The sequence below is a fragment of the Tetrao urogallus genome (genome assembly GCF_951394365.1).
Source record: "Tetrao urogallus genome assembly, chromosome: 5".
Taxonomy (NCBI): Eukaryota; Metazoa; Chordata; class Aves; order Galliformes; family Phasianidae; genus Tetrao; species Tetrao urogallus.
Genome location: NC_136818.1, coordinates 59561322 through 59577600, shown reverse-complemented (window position 1 = coordinate 59577600; position 16279 = coordinate 59561322). Strand labels below are relative to the sequence as shown.

At 45.0% G+C, this 16279-nt stretch overlaps 2 protein-coding genes across 2 annotated transcripts in view; one reads left to right on the top strand and one right to left on the bottom strand.

Moving 5' to 3' along the window:
* GRK5 (G protein-coupled receptor kinase 5) overlaps window positions 1–3681 on the bottom strand; it is a gene marked incomplete at both ends in the record, with an annotated part of 156772 nt that extends 153091 nt beyond the window's left edge. The window contains one exon of the mRNA XM_079535438.1: window positions 3630–3681. Coding sequence (XP_079391564.1) covers window positions 3630–3681 — 52 coding nt within the window. The remainder of the gene's footprint in view (window positions 1–3629) is intronic.
* Window positions 3682–3797: 116 nt separating this feature from the next.
* Window positions 3798–15993, top strand: PRDX3 (peroxiredoxin 3; the record flags this gene model as incomplete). Its single annotated transcript, XM_079535944.1, has 8 exons — window positions 3798–4287; window positions 11138–11370; window positions 11440–11506; window positions 11592–11733; window positions 12065–12200; window positions 13909–14012; window positions 15196–15361; window positions 15841–15993. The coding sequence occupies 8 exons, from the start codon at window positions 3798–3800 to the stop codon at window positions 15895–15897; spliced, it is 1395 nt and encodes a 464-aa protein (XP_079392070.1). The 3' UTR covers window positions 15898–15993.
* Window positions 15994–16279: the final 286 nt, after the last annotated feature.

Sequence of the window (16279 nt, the reverse complement as noted above, 5' to 3'; positions counted from 1 at the left end):
GTATTTCAGCTTGTCTAAGAAAAAATAATGTGCAGAGAAACAGCAGAAAGAAAACTGATACTATGGCTAGGAAATAACGGATCATGGCAGAGAGTACCTAGAAAATCACCATGCTTTGGCCATGCTTGTCTGACCATATTGTTTGTTCTTCGTACAAACATTGCAGTATAATAATCAGCCTCTTGATTGCTTCTGACTGACGTCTTCCATCAGTTTATTGCTTGTGACAGCAGGGTTAGATTCATGACTGTACTGGTCTGTTCTAAAGCTTCTCTTTGTTAGGACTGTTAAAGTTCCTCTGAAATTTTGGGAGTCCTTGGTCAGTCCATGGCCCTTCCAGAAGCCCCTTGGTTCTGATGAGACCCTCTACCAAATATTCTTAACACAGGCTAAGTGAATTAGGACTTATTCATGAGCTTGGATCCACTTTTAGCAGCTTGGTTCTCAGACGATTGCTGAGACTCAGAAACAAGACTAATGAAAAGATTCAGATAAAAGTTTCACCACCTCACAATATGGGGCTCTTATTCAATTCGAAATTACTGCAGTTGTTATTATTTTACTGTTCTTCTTATGAATTTCATCTTCCTTGTTTTCCCTTCTCTGCTTATTCCCTTCTGTAGGCAATCGGAGATGGTCCCAAACACCTATTTGGTTGTGTAATTAAACCAGATACATTTTCTAGTCAGTCCTAACAGGGATTGGCCATCTGTGTAATGGGATTTTACATGAGAAATGATAATCGAGGAAACAGCGTAAATTTATTCATAGTAAATTACAAATGAACTTTGAAGTGCAATAAAACTCTTTTTTTTTCTTGTGCTCAGACTGGTAGATCTCTGAGTACAAGTAACTCACACCTGTATCTCAGAAACACCACATTCTGCAGACAGATGACAATTTCCTGAAATTTATTCTCTGCTTGAAATTATGTAGCGAAATACATTTTGTTGCTCTATAAGATTACTCACGTTTCACATGGCATCAGTTAATGGGTGTGCTTCTCTCTGTAATCATCAGGATCCTGGTGAAAGTATTTGTATAATAGTTATAAAATTTGCTTCCCAGTATTTCAGCTAAAAAAAAAAAAAAATCACTTTGCATTGGTGATTGCTGCAGTAAAACACAAAGGAACTTACACAGGGAACCACAGAAAAGCCTATTCCATGGCCAAAGCAAATGAGTTGCAAAATTTAAACCAATATTTGCTAGAAAACGTTGGTGGTGGTCACTCAGCCCTACTTCTGAGGCTTTACAAACATCATTGCTACTGGACTTAACATTGCAGATCAACCTGCATCTTCTTTTGAAACGATTTTTTTTTTAATGCCAGCATTGGCTTTGTCTCCCTTTACAGCCATGATAAAACTTGTACTTTTATTAATGTCTGCAGAACAGATCCCATTAGTTTGCTTCTTTTGACATTAAGTATCACATTGCAGGCACCAGCATCCACCTAGCTGAGCTAAGATAGCTTTTGCTTTCAACTCAAAAAGTGGAAACACGTACTTGGCTGTGGCTACATGTTCACCCAACTACATCAACCCATCGAGCCTGAACAATCTGGAACAAACATACTTTCAGATACCACAGTCTTCAGTATATTAATTTGATGTTGCTCTTGGAGAAGATGGACAGTGTATTGAAGATCATCTGTAATGACACTCACATCACTCCTCACAAAATTTAAGAACATTTTACTCACAGAAGCTTTTACGCAGTAAGTAAAAACTTGTAGGCACACACCTAAGACCTCTGGCTGAGTAACGCTGGTAGACAGGTCTTCATTAATTCTTTCTTCATTTCAAAGAAATAAAAAAAGAATTATAAAAACCACTTCTTCCATCCCTCAAAAAAAAAAAAAAAAAAAAAAAAAAGTAAAAGAAGAGTTTAAAGATAAACAAGCATCAGGTCTCAAAAAAGCAAATGGCTGGAACTTCGTACACATTTAGAAAAGTTGGAATACAGTTTGCAATACATTCTGATAAAGCTTGGCCATTTGGGAGATAGCTGACAGCTTCTTCAGTACAACTTGAACATAATAATGACGTCACTGTTACCATCTTGCTGAGAATGGTAGAAAAAGGCCATAAAATCGAGTGGCAGATTTAAAATTGCTTGCAAAATATCGGCCCTCAGAAAACACCACACAATACGTGTAATTAATACCAGTCCTTTACAATATGCCTAGAGTCTTCTGAAATCTAAGGCAGTACTATATTGCTGGTAGGAACAATTGTGTCCTAAACAGTATTGACAACAAGACAGTAATTACCTAGGAGAAGGCAGAGTTACAACCCACTGGTCGGCTCATGGAAAAATACCTTTGCCCTTATTATTTATAGCAGAGATTTTTTCTGAAGAATCTCAGGACTTTACTCTTTAGCTAAGCCTCACAAGTTCAACACCCCATGAGTTATATAAACACTGTTATACCTTTTGAACTATTTCTCCCAACGAAGGGATCACTCCAGGGAACACCATTGGAACACTCTCTTTTACAAAGCCAACACTGCTTCACTTGTACATCCCCAGCCTCAAACCTGACACCCACCCCACTGGCGCTCAAGAGTGAAAAAATCCAGGTGCAGGTTTTACTGCATCCAAACACTCAACTAGAAGTGCTTCCAGGGAACAGAAGTTGCAACAAAAGCTGGGAGGGGTGGGGGGAAGACGCTAATTTTAAAGAGCAAAAGATGTAAAAATGAAGAAAAAAAATGGGCTACAGGCGGCAGAAAGCGCTCACCTCTTGGCGGTGATGCTGCAGGCGTCAGACGCTGGTGCGTGGCGCTGCCCGCAGCCGGGGGATGCTGCCGGGCCCAACGGCTGCCCCGCTCCGACCCCCGAGTACGGGCAGCGCCCGGGGACACCCCGCTCCCCCGAGCGGCGGCGGGGAGGAAGCGCCCTTAAGCGGCCAGGCTTCGTTCCGGGGCTCGCGGCTTTTGCGGGAGGCTGTCAGAGGGAGCCCATCGCCGCCGTGCAGCCGCGATCCCGGCGCGTTTTTCAGGTGCGCGGAGCTGTTGTGGCGTGCCGGCGGCTCCCGCGGTCCCGGAGCATCTCACGGGCAGAGCCGGGCGCCCGCAGCACCGAGCTCAGCCCCGGCTCCGTGCCGGGCGGGCAGGGGACAGACGGCTCTCAACAATGGGCATGTTTGCGGCAACATGGTATCACCTAATAACGCCGAATAAGGCAATGACTGTACGTTGAAGCGATACGATCCCGCTTGTCTCATCACACAGCGCGGAAAGCTATTTGCAGATTTGCTAAGCCCTTTTGAATGAATGCATCTGCAGCTGACCTTTAACAATAGACGCTGAAATAGCACAATCTGTGGGACCAGATTTGGGGGGGGGGGGGGGCAGCGGGAAGGGGGAAGGAAGAGATGGGCGAATATTGTAATCTCCGCAATCTCGCTCGCTTCCTTTCCCAAACCTCCTCGCAGCGGGGGGAAATCGATCTTTTCCTTGGAAGCAAGGCTCCGGTTCCGAGGAGCCTTTTCCAGCCCAGCTCCGCCACATGGACCCCACATCCGCCACCGGGACCGGCGCTCAGCCCCCACCTCCCGGACCCCGGGGTCGGAGGGCCGCCCGTGCCGGGGATGCTCCGGCTCCCTCCCGCCGCTCTCTCACCTTCCCTGGCTTTCAGCAAAACGGTGTTGGCAACGATGTTTTCCAGCTCCATTGACGAGCTCGGGCAGCGTAGGTAGCGGCGGCACAGCAGCAGGACGTCACGCTCCCTAGGTGCGGAGCCTCCGGGCGACCATCCGCTCCTGCCTCTATTGCGCTAGCCCCCCTCGCATGATCCCTTCCTCCCTCTCCTCCGCCCGCAGAAGCCTCAGCCGGGCGGAGGCGGCGCTCCCCGCGCTATCTGCTCCCTCGGCGCCTCGCCCCGCTACTCCATCCTCCGCCCCGCCGCCTCCCCGGCGGTTTGAGGGCTCGGGTTCTCCTGCCTCCCTCCCCCGGGGGTGTGGCACCGCCGAGCGGCCCCGCAGCCCCGCGCAGGCGCCATCCCCGCCGCCGGCTCCGCGGAGCCGGGAACGCCGGGACGTGAGGGCAGGGAGCCGGACCCGCGGCCCGGCCGGGGGCAGCTCCGGGGGAGCTCCGCGGGGCGGGGGGAGCTCCGCGGGGCGCAGCGCGGCGGGGAGCGGAGCTCCGCGGGCGGGCGGGGGCGAGGCGCGGAGGTCGGCCGGGTGCCGGGCGCCACCCAGCGGCGCGGAGCTCGGCCGGGCCGTGCCGCGTTCCCCCGCACGGGTGTTCGGCAGCGCTGTGTTTTGGGGTTTTCATCCCCGTGAGAGGTTGCTCGGGGCATCGGCCATTTGGGGAAAGTTGTTTTTAAACGCTAGGCTACGACATAAATCTTTTTCTGCCCGTACGAGACAGATGCTCGAGTCAGCATGATACTGGTTTTCCTGGCAACAAGGTGGATCGATAGAACGTTCAGCAGGTCAGGCAAAGCAAGCGGAATAAAAACGACCCACCGCTCTCAGTAAGACTCTCCACCCATCAGTACTGCGTTGATTAAATCCATGCGGAGCAAATGGAATAAACATGCAGTTTCTTGTTGGGGGAACATAGACAGTACTTTTTTTTTTTTTTTTTTCCCCTCCTGCTTCTTTATCTTTTTTTTTTTTTTTCCACCGATCATGTTTCTTTCTACAGCCAGCCAGACGTGACCTGCAATGGCAGGACTTGCAAATTGCTACTGAATGTATTTTATCAACACAGAAACAAATAACAAATAAACAAGGTAATAACAATATGAACAGTCAATGCACTGAATAAATGATACCTTGGACATGAGTGCAGTAGAGCTACAATTCATGCCTCGTGTGAGTGTCAAAGGTGGGAAACTTGCTACAGTTGTAGCCAGGACTCTGCTGTGCACCACATTCCCCATTCTCTCCACTTTGCTTCAGAAAACGTTCTATCTCCGGTAGCCACGCCGTGTTGTGGCTACTTCCTCTGTAATGCCCATTTCTATACAACAGCAGTTGTGTCTCTAAGTACCGGAAGATTTTTCTCTGATTAAATAATTCTTGAGGGAAAAATTGCTTCCTGGAAACCAGAGCCTGAGCATAGAGATGAGGTTCCTAAAGGGTGTCTGCCCTGCATGTTGTTTGACCACTTCTGTGCGAGCGCTGATGCTCGCTTGTAAGCAGAGCAAATTACGCTTGGGTTAGAAGTGCATTTCGCATCACTGCAGCCTTCCACTAATGGTCATCAAAAGGGCAGCGCCAGCATTGGAGTCTGACTGGCACTGGAAGACTCAGCTGCATGTTTTATTTCATAAAACATTTTTAATGTTACAGGCAAGCCCTATCTCCAAAGAGAAAAAAGAATATACGCATCTTACACGTTGTTTCCTAAAATGTGTACCAGAAGCTTAACTTCTGCTGGTAGCAGTGCGATGTTGTTGTGCTTGCACATCCCAGGACCAGGTTATTCAATGGGAAGGGACTTACTGCACAGGGAGCACTGACTGGGTCTGGTGCATGACCTTTATATAGGTGCCACGTGAAGAGAGGCACTTGCAGATCTTAATTTTGGGTGGCTAAGCACTTGAAAAGCAGCACATACATATCTGAGGGCTCCACTGTTCCTCTTTCATTTAGTATCTATAGCTACATGTCTCTGCTTTAGTGCTATGCACAGTGTTCTGCAGTGCTGCCCTATGAAACAGAAGTATGCCTTCAGAGTGCTGATGTGAATCATCATCCTAAATATTTAGTGAATGTTTGTTTAGTTCCTGAAGGGGTAAGTAGTAGAATTATCAAAAGAGTCATAAAAGATCTACGTGGTGCTTGGGGATCCCACGAGCTACCTGGTATTCAGAACTGGCACAGCTCTTAACTTTGCGTTCCGGCACCCAAAGGCACAGTTACACAGTCCTCTCAGAAACAGGGACAGCAACAAAACAGAACGTTGCGCTGCTGCCTGAGTGGTTACTGACACTAAGCTGAATGACTTTGCTTTGAAGAAGATGAGAAGCAGTCAGTGAACTTAAAGGGGGCTGAGTGCAGGCAGTGGAAAGCTCAACTCTGCTAATGGACTGCTGAAGTTCTACAGGAACGCGTTTGTCAGAGTTACACATCTATACAGAGGGCAGCAACTTTAAATTTGGGTCTATCAGTAAGAACAATGGAGTGGGTCTTCTTAATGATTCTTTAAGTGTTTAAGAAAATAAAACTTGTTTCCAATACATGTGAGACACCTTGGTGCCCTAGAACACAAAGGAGTTGTGTTCACTATCACAATGCCTACTTTGAATAACAAAGCAAGACGGCCAGTCCTCCCCCATCTCCCCCATCTCCATTTCCTATCTCTAAAGCCTGAACATAACACAAGGCTGTGCTTCAGCACAGGACTCTGAGGGATGGCCCTTTTCACACTCCCTGTGGATTGACAGATCAATTGTCACTGCACAGACCTACTTGACCTGAAGTCCATATATTGGTATTTTCAAAACTCACTGTAACATTTGGAATCTTACCTTATGACTTTCTTATAGCTGTATCTTCATTCTTGTGTCACCCTGAATACCTGGTTCACAAAAACAATAACAAAAGATTAGAAAGAGGTACATTTACTTGTATCAATTTTCTCTTGCAACAACACAGACTTAATCCAGGCTATACTATGCCTGGTTTAATGAGCAGTCAGTGTGAGTGAGGGGAAAATAAACTGCTCATTATCAGGAAACCTATGAGTTTGTTCTGTATATCTTAATCTACTCAGTGCTGTAAACTTTGGTGCTCAAATATGAATGAATAGATTCAAAGACAGTGCGGCAGGTAAGAAGCACAGGTCTTCTTTTCAGGGTTAAGGATCCTAATGCAGCATTTGTGAGGAGCAAAGGGTAAAAATGTAGTTTGAGTTGTATGCAGAAACAGCCAATTTTCAAAGAAAATGAAAAAAGAGAGGCTACAAAAAAAAGCCCTGTTAAACTGGAAAATGTATAGTTCTTACTGTGGTTACTCAGCTTTTAAACAAAACACCTTTCATTTGAAGCCATTCAATAAAGGCTGAGGAAAACACTTTTTGAGAACTGAACACCAGGCTAAAGCGGGGCTGGCAGCCATCTTTCTTCTATGGGAGAAAAGAGGTTTGTAAATGAAATGCCAACGCCGTGTGAGACCCAAATGCATCGGCGTAATAAAGATAGGAAGGCAGCAAAGCAGAGTGTGATATTCTGAGCCACTCTAAGGGATGAGTCATCGGCAGGGTGGGCTCGTGCAGCTCCAGCCAGAAGCACAGCAGCAACACACAACACACCCAGTTCTCTCCTATCCCCAGAGAAAAAGCGCTTGGCCTCAGCGCTGGGCATATCAGGATAAGGTCCCGGCTGAATCAGATGTCATAAAGGGGCTTGCCTGTGCTTATCAATTGCAAACATACCCTAACAGAGGCTATCACCCAACTCCATGTTACAATACATAATTAATGCAGTAAAGCTTGCTCACGATTACCTCTTAGCTAGATTGCATTTGAAATACAATTTTTCTCACCTCCCACCGAGATGCTGTGTGAGCAGGTGGGGACACAAAGACCCAGGAGAGCATTTGCGGGCAGCTGTGACCTTTTACAGAGCCCTTTTGCATAAGGACAGAGGCTGCCATCTACCAACAGCCACGGGGTGATGCATCATTTTCTCAAAACCCAACTTTTTCCTTTAATTTACGTGAAAATATTTATGTCCCTGTAGTTTCGCTCCATTCCCAAATTTTGTTTTTTGTTTTGTTTTGTTTCGTTTCTTGCAATCAACTGTTTCTTCAAAGTAGAAGATAAATGGCTGTGACAGCATTTAAGCATATGGAATAAAATAATCATCTAGAAGATGAGCAGATTTTATTTTTTAAACAAGCAGAAGTACACATCCCATAATCAGCACAGAATCTGACATTTCATGGTTGTCAGAAGCAGGAGAGATCTGTTAAGGGATTTCCTTGTCCCATTCACCAAGTGTAGAAAGAAGTTACTTTCCCACTGAAGCTTCCTTTGTTGAAAACAAACATTGAAAAAGCTCTTTAAAAACCAACCTCACAAAATCAAGGTACCTACATACGAGTATTATCCAGTATTTTTTATCACAGATTTCAATTTATGTATTTTCTTAACACCAAGGCAAATTTAATTATTCCCAGATAGGGAAAAAGGCATAAAGTAAGAAGAGGCAGGCAGGTATCATAATAAAAAAAAATAAATGTACATGTTTCAGTATCTATTCAAATGCCTTATCTACTGTTCTGCACCTTGCAATGATACAAATTTCTCTGCTAAAGTCTGCTGAAGTCTGTGGAAAGTCTTTCATCAACTTCAGATGTGTTAGAATTGTGTTTTAAAATTTGAATCCTTCAAAACTAACATGTCCATTCTCTGCTGATTTTGTGCTGTACCGGTATGAACCAGCACTCCATCACTGCAGGATGAAATTAGACTGGGGTCTGTGATTTCCCCGGTCTTTTTTTTTTAAATAACATAATCTCAATAACACTGATTTTAGAAGTGCACAGTGACACAGCAAAGCAGAAAACCAACAACATGCTGAGACAGATGTGCGTGTGACACCACTTGGTAAATTTATTCTGAACTGCAGATGGCAAGAAGAACCAGGTTTAGCAGCTGCTCCAGCCTGCATCAGAACTGGTGCTGAGGAAAAGGAATGATTCTTTTGTCAGCCACACTTTGGCAAAAACAAAGCCCATCTTCAAATCCTTTTGCTGGGATGCCCAGTAAAAAGTAAAATGGAAAACAACCCCTTGTGCTAAGTGGCAGCAGTTTAAGATGTTGCCTAAAAGTCTTGGAAACTTAATTATCCTGTCTTCATAACAAAGCATGAGCAATATTTCCCCACCTGCATGCCAAGTGTTTAAACAAAGAGTTTTAAACAAATACAGCTTTCCGGGGAGGGGGAAAACACAATTTTAGAATATATCAACTTAGAAATTGTGAATAATCATCTGTTAGTGAGACAACCATCCTCAGGAAATCCTAGCAGTAGTCCCTTATTTTTACTGCTACAATGCAGCTCCTGCAGCTGAGGGAAAGGAACCGCTTTGGCCGGGAATTGCTAAGTCACAGCCCGGACCAATGATCGAGCACCTGGTGAAGGGACGCAGCGAGCACAGTGAAAGCAATTCACTTGTGTGACTAGAAGGTCGCACCCCTCCCTAACCTCATTTAAGTAAGGGCTGGCGGCCACAAAGGAACAATCTCTATCTAGAGATCTCTTCTTTTAGACTGTTTAGTGAACCTGGACAGGTAAGCAATTTTTTAAAATTTATTTATTTATTTATTTAAACTGGGTTTTGACCATTACCCTTTTTTTTGGCTAATTTAGAATTGGTTGTCTGCCATCACCTTTCCCTTTACCTAGCTGTATCCTTACCTTACTGTTTGCTGCCCAGCCTTGGAGAAGTCGCTGTCAGGAGAGCTCATCTCTTGATGTGAAGGGGGTACCATTTCAGTACATGTGAATGCTGACATGCTAATCTGCATAGCTGTTTAAGGAGCTGGCCTAATAAGTGCCTGATACTTCTTTGCTGCTCTTTGCCACCAGTTATTACACTGTAGATGTCCTTTTTCTAGCTCCATTGCTTGCTGCTCTGCTGATAGCCCTTGTGGTATCTCAGCAGTGGCTCTAAAATCTTAAACTCTACAGCAGATGTAATTCTCAACAACTGCTTTTGCTCTCTTCATCTGCTGTTCTTTGTGGAGGCTCTGAAAGCTACAGGCTACAACACAGCTCACCCATAGTTTATTTAATATATTTTTCAGATAAATAGTATACTTGCTTCCACTTCTAGGCTTTGAGGCATTTTTTCAGAAAGAATGTCCCTCTTACCTACTTTTAGGTAAGAGGTACTCAAATATGCTGAGCAGCTCAGTCAGCTAACTCCCCTTGCACAGCCACTGATGTTCTCATCAAAGTCATCAGAGTCCTGTCCAAATAGTGCTTTCAGGCAGTCTTTGCTCATCAAAACTGAGCTTCTATCTCAAACACATCTGGAAAACGCTAAGGAGAAGAAAGGGGCATCTGAGGTTTTTCAACTCCGAAACTGCTGTTTTAGTGACAAAATCAGCACATACCTATGCCCACATTCTCAAATGCACGTGCAGAGCTTTGCTAGAAGATCTTAAGCCTGAAGGGAACAGCTGCACATCAAAAGCAATAGTGAGGCATGTTTGAATTCAAGGAAATCAGTGGATGCAGGAAGCTGTTAGACTGCTGTGGTGGTTAACTCTGGAGTATCTGTATCCTTAAGTCTCCACATTTTCCTTTCCTTTCTCATTTCAGAGAATCTTCCCTAGTATCATGCAGAACATTTCCATCTTCATCACCTCCTCTTAGATACTGCCATCTTCACCCAGTATCTCTGTGCACATATTAGTAGATATTTTTATTCTGGTTGCTCTCTTTGGCAGCTCTTGAGAAGATTATCAGAGCTACATTTCTGGCAGTTATTGCTTTTATCTATATTAATAAACTCAAGAGTGCCACAGAAAGCTGGCAAAACTGGTCTGTCCATGGTGTTAAATGTTCAGGAAGGTACCTGACATGCTTCTGGGCAATGCCAACTGTCCCAAACAGCTCCTGGGTGTGTTAGAGAGCTGATTCTGGTTAATAGTTAGTCAGGACAAGCAAGCTGTGTGTGACTTCCCTCTTCTGAAGGCTCTGAGAGCTGACTGTGACAGAGGCCACCAGACCACTTGAACTGGATCGGTTCCAGAAATAAGTTACTTTCATCAGAGCCACAGCATCTGCACAGCTTCCAGGAGCTTTCTCATGCCACTTTGGTCACTTTGGCCTTTTTCACCCTGTGAACCAGTGAGAAGCCATAAGCAGCTGGGGACATCTCCCCTTGGTAAAAGGCCATGGATATTATAAATGGCGATACTAAAGCAGCAGGATGGCTGGAAGCTTTACCTGAGTCAGATGTGGTCCCTCCCACAACCTGCACACCTCTCTGTGCTGCTGCCATCTGCTATTGGTCAGCATTTGGGTTTTCTGACTAAAAGGCAGTAACGTGACCATGAACTCAGTACAGGAAGAGTCTATTGCATTTCAAAATGTCATATCCGTGAGCTTTCCGAGATCCAGCAGCGCGAGGTACGTTTTCTTTCTCTTTGGTGCGCACCAGCGCATACCGCACCGCGCTCCGCCAGCCTCTCCGCTGCGGGAACCACCTCCGTTCCTCCCGCCCCAGGACACAGCACCAGCCGAGGGCGACTCCTGCCGCCTGGGGGCGGCTCGGAGCCTAGCACCGCCCTCACCCCTCCTCCTGTCCCTCGCGTCCCCTGCCCGCCGCCCGGCCCCGCCTGCTGCGCCGCGCTCAAGATGGCGGCCGCGCTGAGGGGGTTGCTGCGCCGCGCGGTGAGCGAGGGCGGGAAGGCGGGAACGAGCGCGCGGCTCCCCCAGGTCCTGACCCTCGCGTCCCCGCAGGTGCCCGCCGCCGGGAGGACGCTGACGGCGCAGCCGCTGCTGTGCGCCCGCCGCCGGCTCACGCTGGGTAAGCGCGGGGCGGCCCCGCCGCGCTGTGCCCCGGGGTGGCAGCGCGGAGGCGGCGGCCCGCAATGCGTTATGTGTCCCCGCAGGCGCCTCGCGGCTCGCCCCCGCCGTCACGCAGCACGCCCCGTTCTTCAAAGGCACGGCCGTCGTCGATGGGGAGTTCAAGGAGCTGACCCTGGATGATTTCAAGGGGAAATACCTCGTGCTTTTCTTCTACCCTCTGGATTTGTGAGTGCGGCCGTAACCCTGTCAGGCGGGGGCTGCGCGGCGCCGGGCGGGTTGTCATGGCGGAGCAACGCGGGCGGCTCTGCTGGGCTCGGGAGGGTTTAACCCGCAGCCCCTGGGTTCCATGCCGAAATCGCTCTGTGCCAGCAGCGGTTGGAAGCCGCTCTGCCCTCTCTCTAACTCTTGCTGTGAGTGCAGCAAACAGGCTCAAAGTTTAAGCTAAACAAAAGATGCTGTTGCTTTGGTGCTTGGCAACAGAAACGCGAGCACCTTCTGTAAAACCGGTCTGGAAAGCTTGCTGAATGGTTACAGTTCACTTTCTCTTCCCACCCAGCACCTTTGTGTGCCCCACAGAAATTGTGGCTTTTAGTAACAAAGCGAATGAGTTCCGCGATGTGAACTGCGAGGTGGTGGCGGTTTCTGTGGACTCCCACTTCAGCCATCTGGCCTGGATAAATACACCGCGCAAGGTATGGATGGAGCAGCTCCTGGCAGCTTCCCTCCTTGGTTTGTTTTCTTTCCACAGGAGCTCCTGAGAAGAATAAGCAGTTCTGCAAACATTGATTATGATAAATAAACCGTCTGTAGCGACATGTTAAGTATTTTCTGCCTTTGACAGGACTTAGACCTAAGTTCTGTTATGTCTTTCCGTTGTTGATCTCTTCCTCCGTAATTTGTTTAGTGGGGTTTGTTTTCTTAATTTTGCTCTCTTTAGTCCTGTAGGTTACATCATATATTTTATGTTTATCTTCAGAGACAGGCATTAAGTACCCATGTCGGTGTCCTAGGCTGCTTGTGACAGCTGATGGTTTGTGAGGGATGTCACAGAAAATGAAAGCAGTTGTTCTGCTTCCATTCTAAAGCTGCTACTGCGAGGTACTAGTTAACAACAACCAGTGTAATGGAGCATTGTTAATATTGAAATCTTTTCAGCGAATGAGAATTGTTTCTGTAACATAAATTGAGGTATTTTGGTTTCTACTGGGCAAGAACGTGATGAAGATGATGTTTTTTTTTTTCCAAGAGGATTCTCTTTCATTGTGCATATAAAATTGCATGCTTTTGATAACATAAAGGTTAGATGTAGGCAGTTAGAAGTGCCACAGAGCGGGTGTGGTGTAATCACTTCTTACATGTGTGGCCAGGGGGACAGCAGCCCACAAAAAGTGCTTATCACAGTTGAACTGGTCTGCCTCCAGGTACTTGGCTTTTCCTTGATAACATAAGAAGGAAGAAAGTTTGCTTAATTTAATGTGATTTGGCTGAACCAATCAAGAGTATTTAATCTTCTGCGTGTTTTGCTGAAGTTCTGAAATGTGATTACAAACTGCCTTCATTGCTTTATGGGGAAGTTGTTCAGCATGCACCACTCATGCCTTGTTTCATGCATGCGTAGCAAAACATTCTGCAGGGTAGAAGGAATTCCATAATGGTGCAGATGTGGAAACTGACACCCAGAGGAGTTAAAGCTTAGGTTCTTTTGACATCTCCCTGAATATTAGAACTCTGCTGCAGGCAAGAATTTGCAAGGTCAGGGTCTAAGTGACAGAGTACACAATGATCCACTGATGATGGCTGGAGTAGAAAAGCTAACAAATGCCAGTCCTATTTCAAGGATAACAGAGCTTATCTCTCTTGCTGTTCCAATGTGTTGTAAAAATCAAAGCAATCTTGGTTGACTTTCCAAATAGTATTTAAACTTAAGGGAGATTGCATGCACTGCATACAGAGAGCAGCACAATTCTGACATACCTGGTATGTTTGTGAGAAGCCTTGTGTTTCATCTGTATAATATACAAGTTTCTCTCCCCTCTTCACCACGTTTAATCTTGTTTAATTTTGATCACTTAAATATGTAATAGGAATTCTTATATTCCAAGCTCCTACATGAGGTACAGAGGAAATATTCATGGAAATACAACTGTTGTCACTGGTACCTTTTGCCAGCAAAATAAGCAATTCTAAAGTTCTCAGTGCTAGACAAGTTTTCATGTTCCCAATACAACAACTGTTTGAGTGCTTTTTGGAGCAAAACAAACGAAAACCCAAGAACCACTCCAGGTGAACTTCATGGTGTTGTGTTGTTGTTAATGTACCTCTGAGAGCACTGAATGCAGCCTCAGGGTTAATCCTAAGCAGCACTAGGTTAACGAAATGGGATCTTGCTTTTTTCTCCAGAGTGGCGGTTTGGGCAAAATGAATATTCCAATTCTGTCAGACCTCACGAAACAAATCTCCCGTGATTATGGTGTTCTGCTAGAAGGACCTGGCATTGCACTAAGGTAATGACTGACTGCTGATGATTCAGTTTTCTCCAAGAGAAACTGTACAGGGATCACATGAATGCTGAAAGATGCAACTTCTGTGGCCTTGCTGCTGACCCTCATCCCAGGAAAAGGGCGCATGTCCATTATGGCAAAGGGCGCATGTCCATTATGGCAAAGTTGAGAATTTTTCAGACTTCTCTGAGGATGGATGCAGAGAACAGCTAGCCACTCTGTTCTGAGGAAGGAAAAGGAGAGTTGAATAAAGAACATTTTTCAATTTCTACGCTTTTCATAATTTTTTTTTCTCTTTTTCTGAAAGGGGAAGAGAGAGTGCCTGAATTTGTGAGCGAGAAGTTTGTACAGCTGTAGTCCTAGAGGCCACTACAGTCAAGCCTAGTTATCCTTGATGCTTTTTACTCCATGGAAATACTACAAGCAAATGATGGTCCTTAAAAGTAAACAGTTGCCTAGTAGTCTATTAGGGACATCCAGATTCTTCATTTCTTTTCATTAGAAGGTTTATGCTGGCTGTAATCCCCAGAGTAATCCTGAATTCTTAGTGTTCAGGTGCAGGCTTTTCTGTGCCATGAGGTGTGGAGGGAAGTGTTTCATTTGATTTCTTTCCAGTGAAAGAGTGGCAAAAGTCCACAGAAGGCTGCTTAATGTTCTGATTCAATGTTGAATCAGTATTGTTCATTGTTGTTCTAGGTTGCCCTAATCTGTGCTGTTATTTTTCACTTCAAAATAGAAGCTTCTTTGTTGACTTCAGACATTTGTTTCCGAATCTCACCCTACTAATTAATTTGTTCTCTAGTTTCCACAATGGCTTATATATAACAGAAATTAACTTAGTAGTTTATTGCATAAGCAGCTCTTCATTCAGTGCCTTTGGATTTTCATATAAAAAGATACAGGAAGGATTCTAGCTATCAGCTTTGAAATACAGAATGAATTAGAAGTTCTATCTTGTACATCTTGCTGTCTTAATAGTCTTGATGTGTACTGCATAATTTCACAACACCATACCAGTTTGTGGGCTCTTAGCTTTTGATCACTGTACTAACAATACATCAAATGCAGTATTGCTGCTCCTAAGCCTGAAGTGTGCATCTAACTACCACCCTGAAATTGTTCATCTGTTTCTTGCCTTTGATCTTTAAATACAACTTGCATTCCTGAGATTTTCACTCACTTGCAGAGGTCTCTTCATCATTGATCCAAATGGGGTCATCAAGCATCTGAGCGTCAATGATCTCCCTGTCGGTCGCAGCGTGGAAGAGACCCTTCGCTTGGTGAAAGCATTCCAGTATGTGGAAACACATGGAGAGGTTTGCCCAGCAAACTGGACTCCAGATTCCCCTACAGTAAGTGTCTGCTAAATATCACTGTTCTAAATATAGACACTGGCATGTTCTTGTGTGTCCCAAGGGATAAGAACTGCTTTAATACGAAGTGCTTCAATGAATCTCTTCCTGTTTTTCTAAGCCTGAGGCTTTCACTGGACCAATTCAGTTTATTTGTATAATATTAAATGTGTGATTTCTGTGAAGAAAGTCACTGACTTTCTTTTAGAAAACGCTGTTTGTATTTCAAATGTTTGCACTTTCCAGCAGTTGTCTATGGATTTTTACTTGCTTCATGCCTTGTTTGATATCTAGCAGGAGCAGCGTGTTACGTATACTTCAAATTGGCAAGTAGGGGCTCATACTTCTTCCAGCCAAGTGCAGAAACAGAAATAACTTAATGTTTTTTATTAAAATATTTGTTTCTTGGATAAAATGTCAAGTCCATAACTTTTATATCGCAGTACATCATACAATAACTACTTTTTTCTTCTTGACAGATCAAACCAAGTCCAAAGGCTTCTAAAGAATATTTTGACACACATTTTGACACATAAACACTGAAGCGCAGATGAAACTTAGTTGCTGTATGCTGAAGACATTAAGTGGCTGTGATTATGGAAGAAGAAAGGTTCTCATTTCCTCATGTTTTAAAACAATAATTAAATGCTGAAATACTTATTGCCTCTCTTGCCTTTTTTAAAGAAGAATAAGGTAAAAAAATAAAGCTTTATTTTCCCCTTCAGCGAGTTAAGTTCTATGCATGCCTGTAACCAGAATGTGACAAGTGGATGAAAAACAGTTATGTTCCAGTTTGTTCTTTTTAGTTTGTTTTCCCTCTTTGCTTAACTAGCTTTGGGAAAAAGAAAACTCCCACTTAGCTTTTCTCACATGATGGATGCCCTTCTGTAACGAGCTGGAAACCGTGCAAGTGGACAA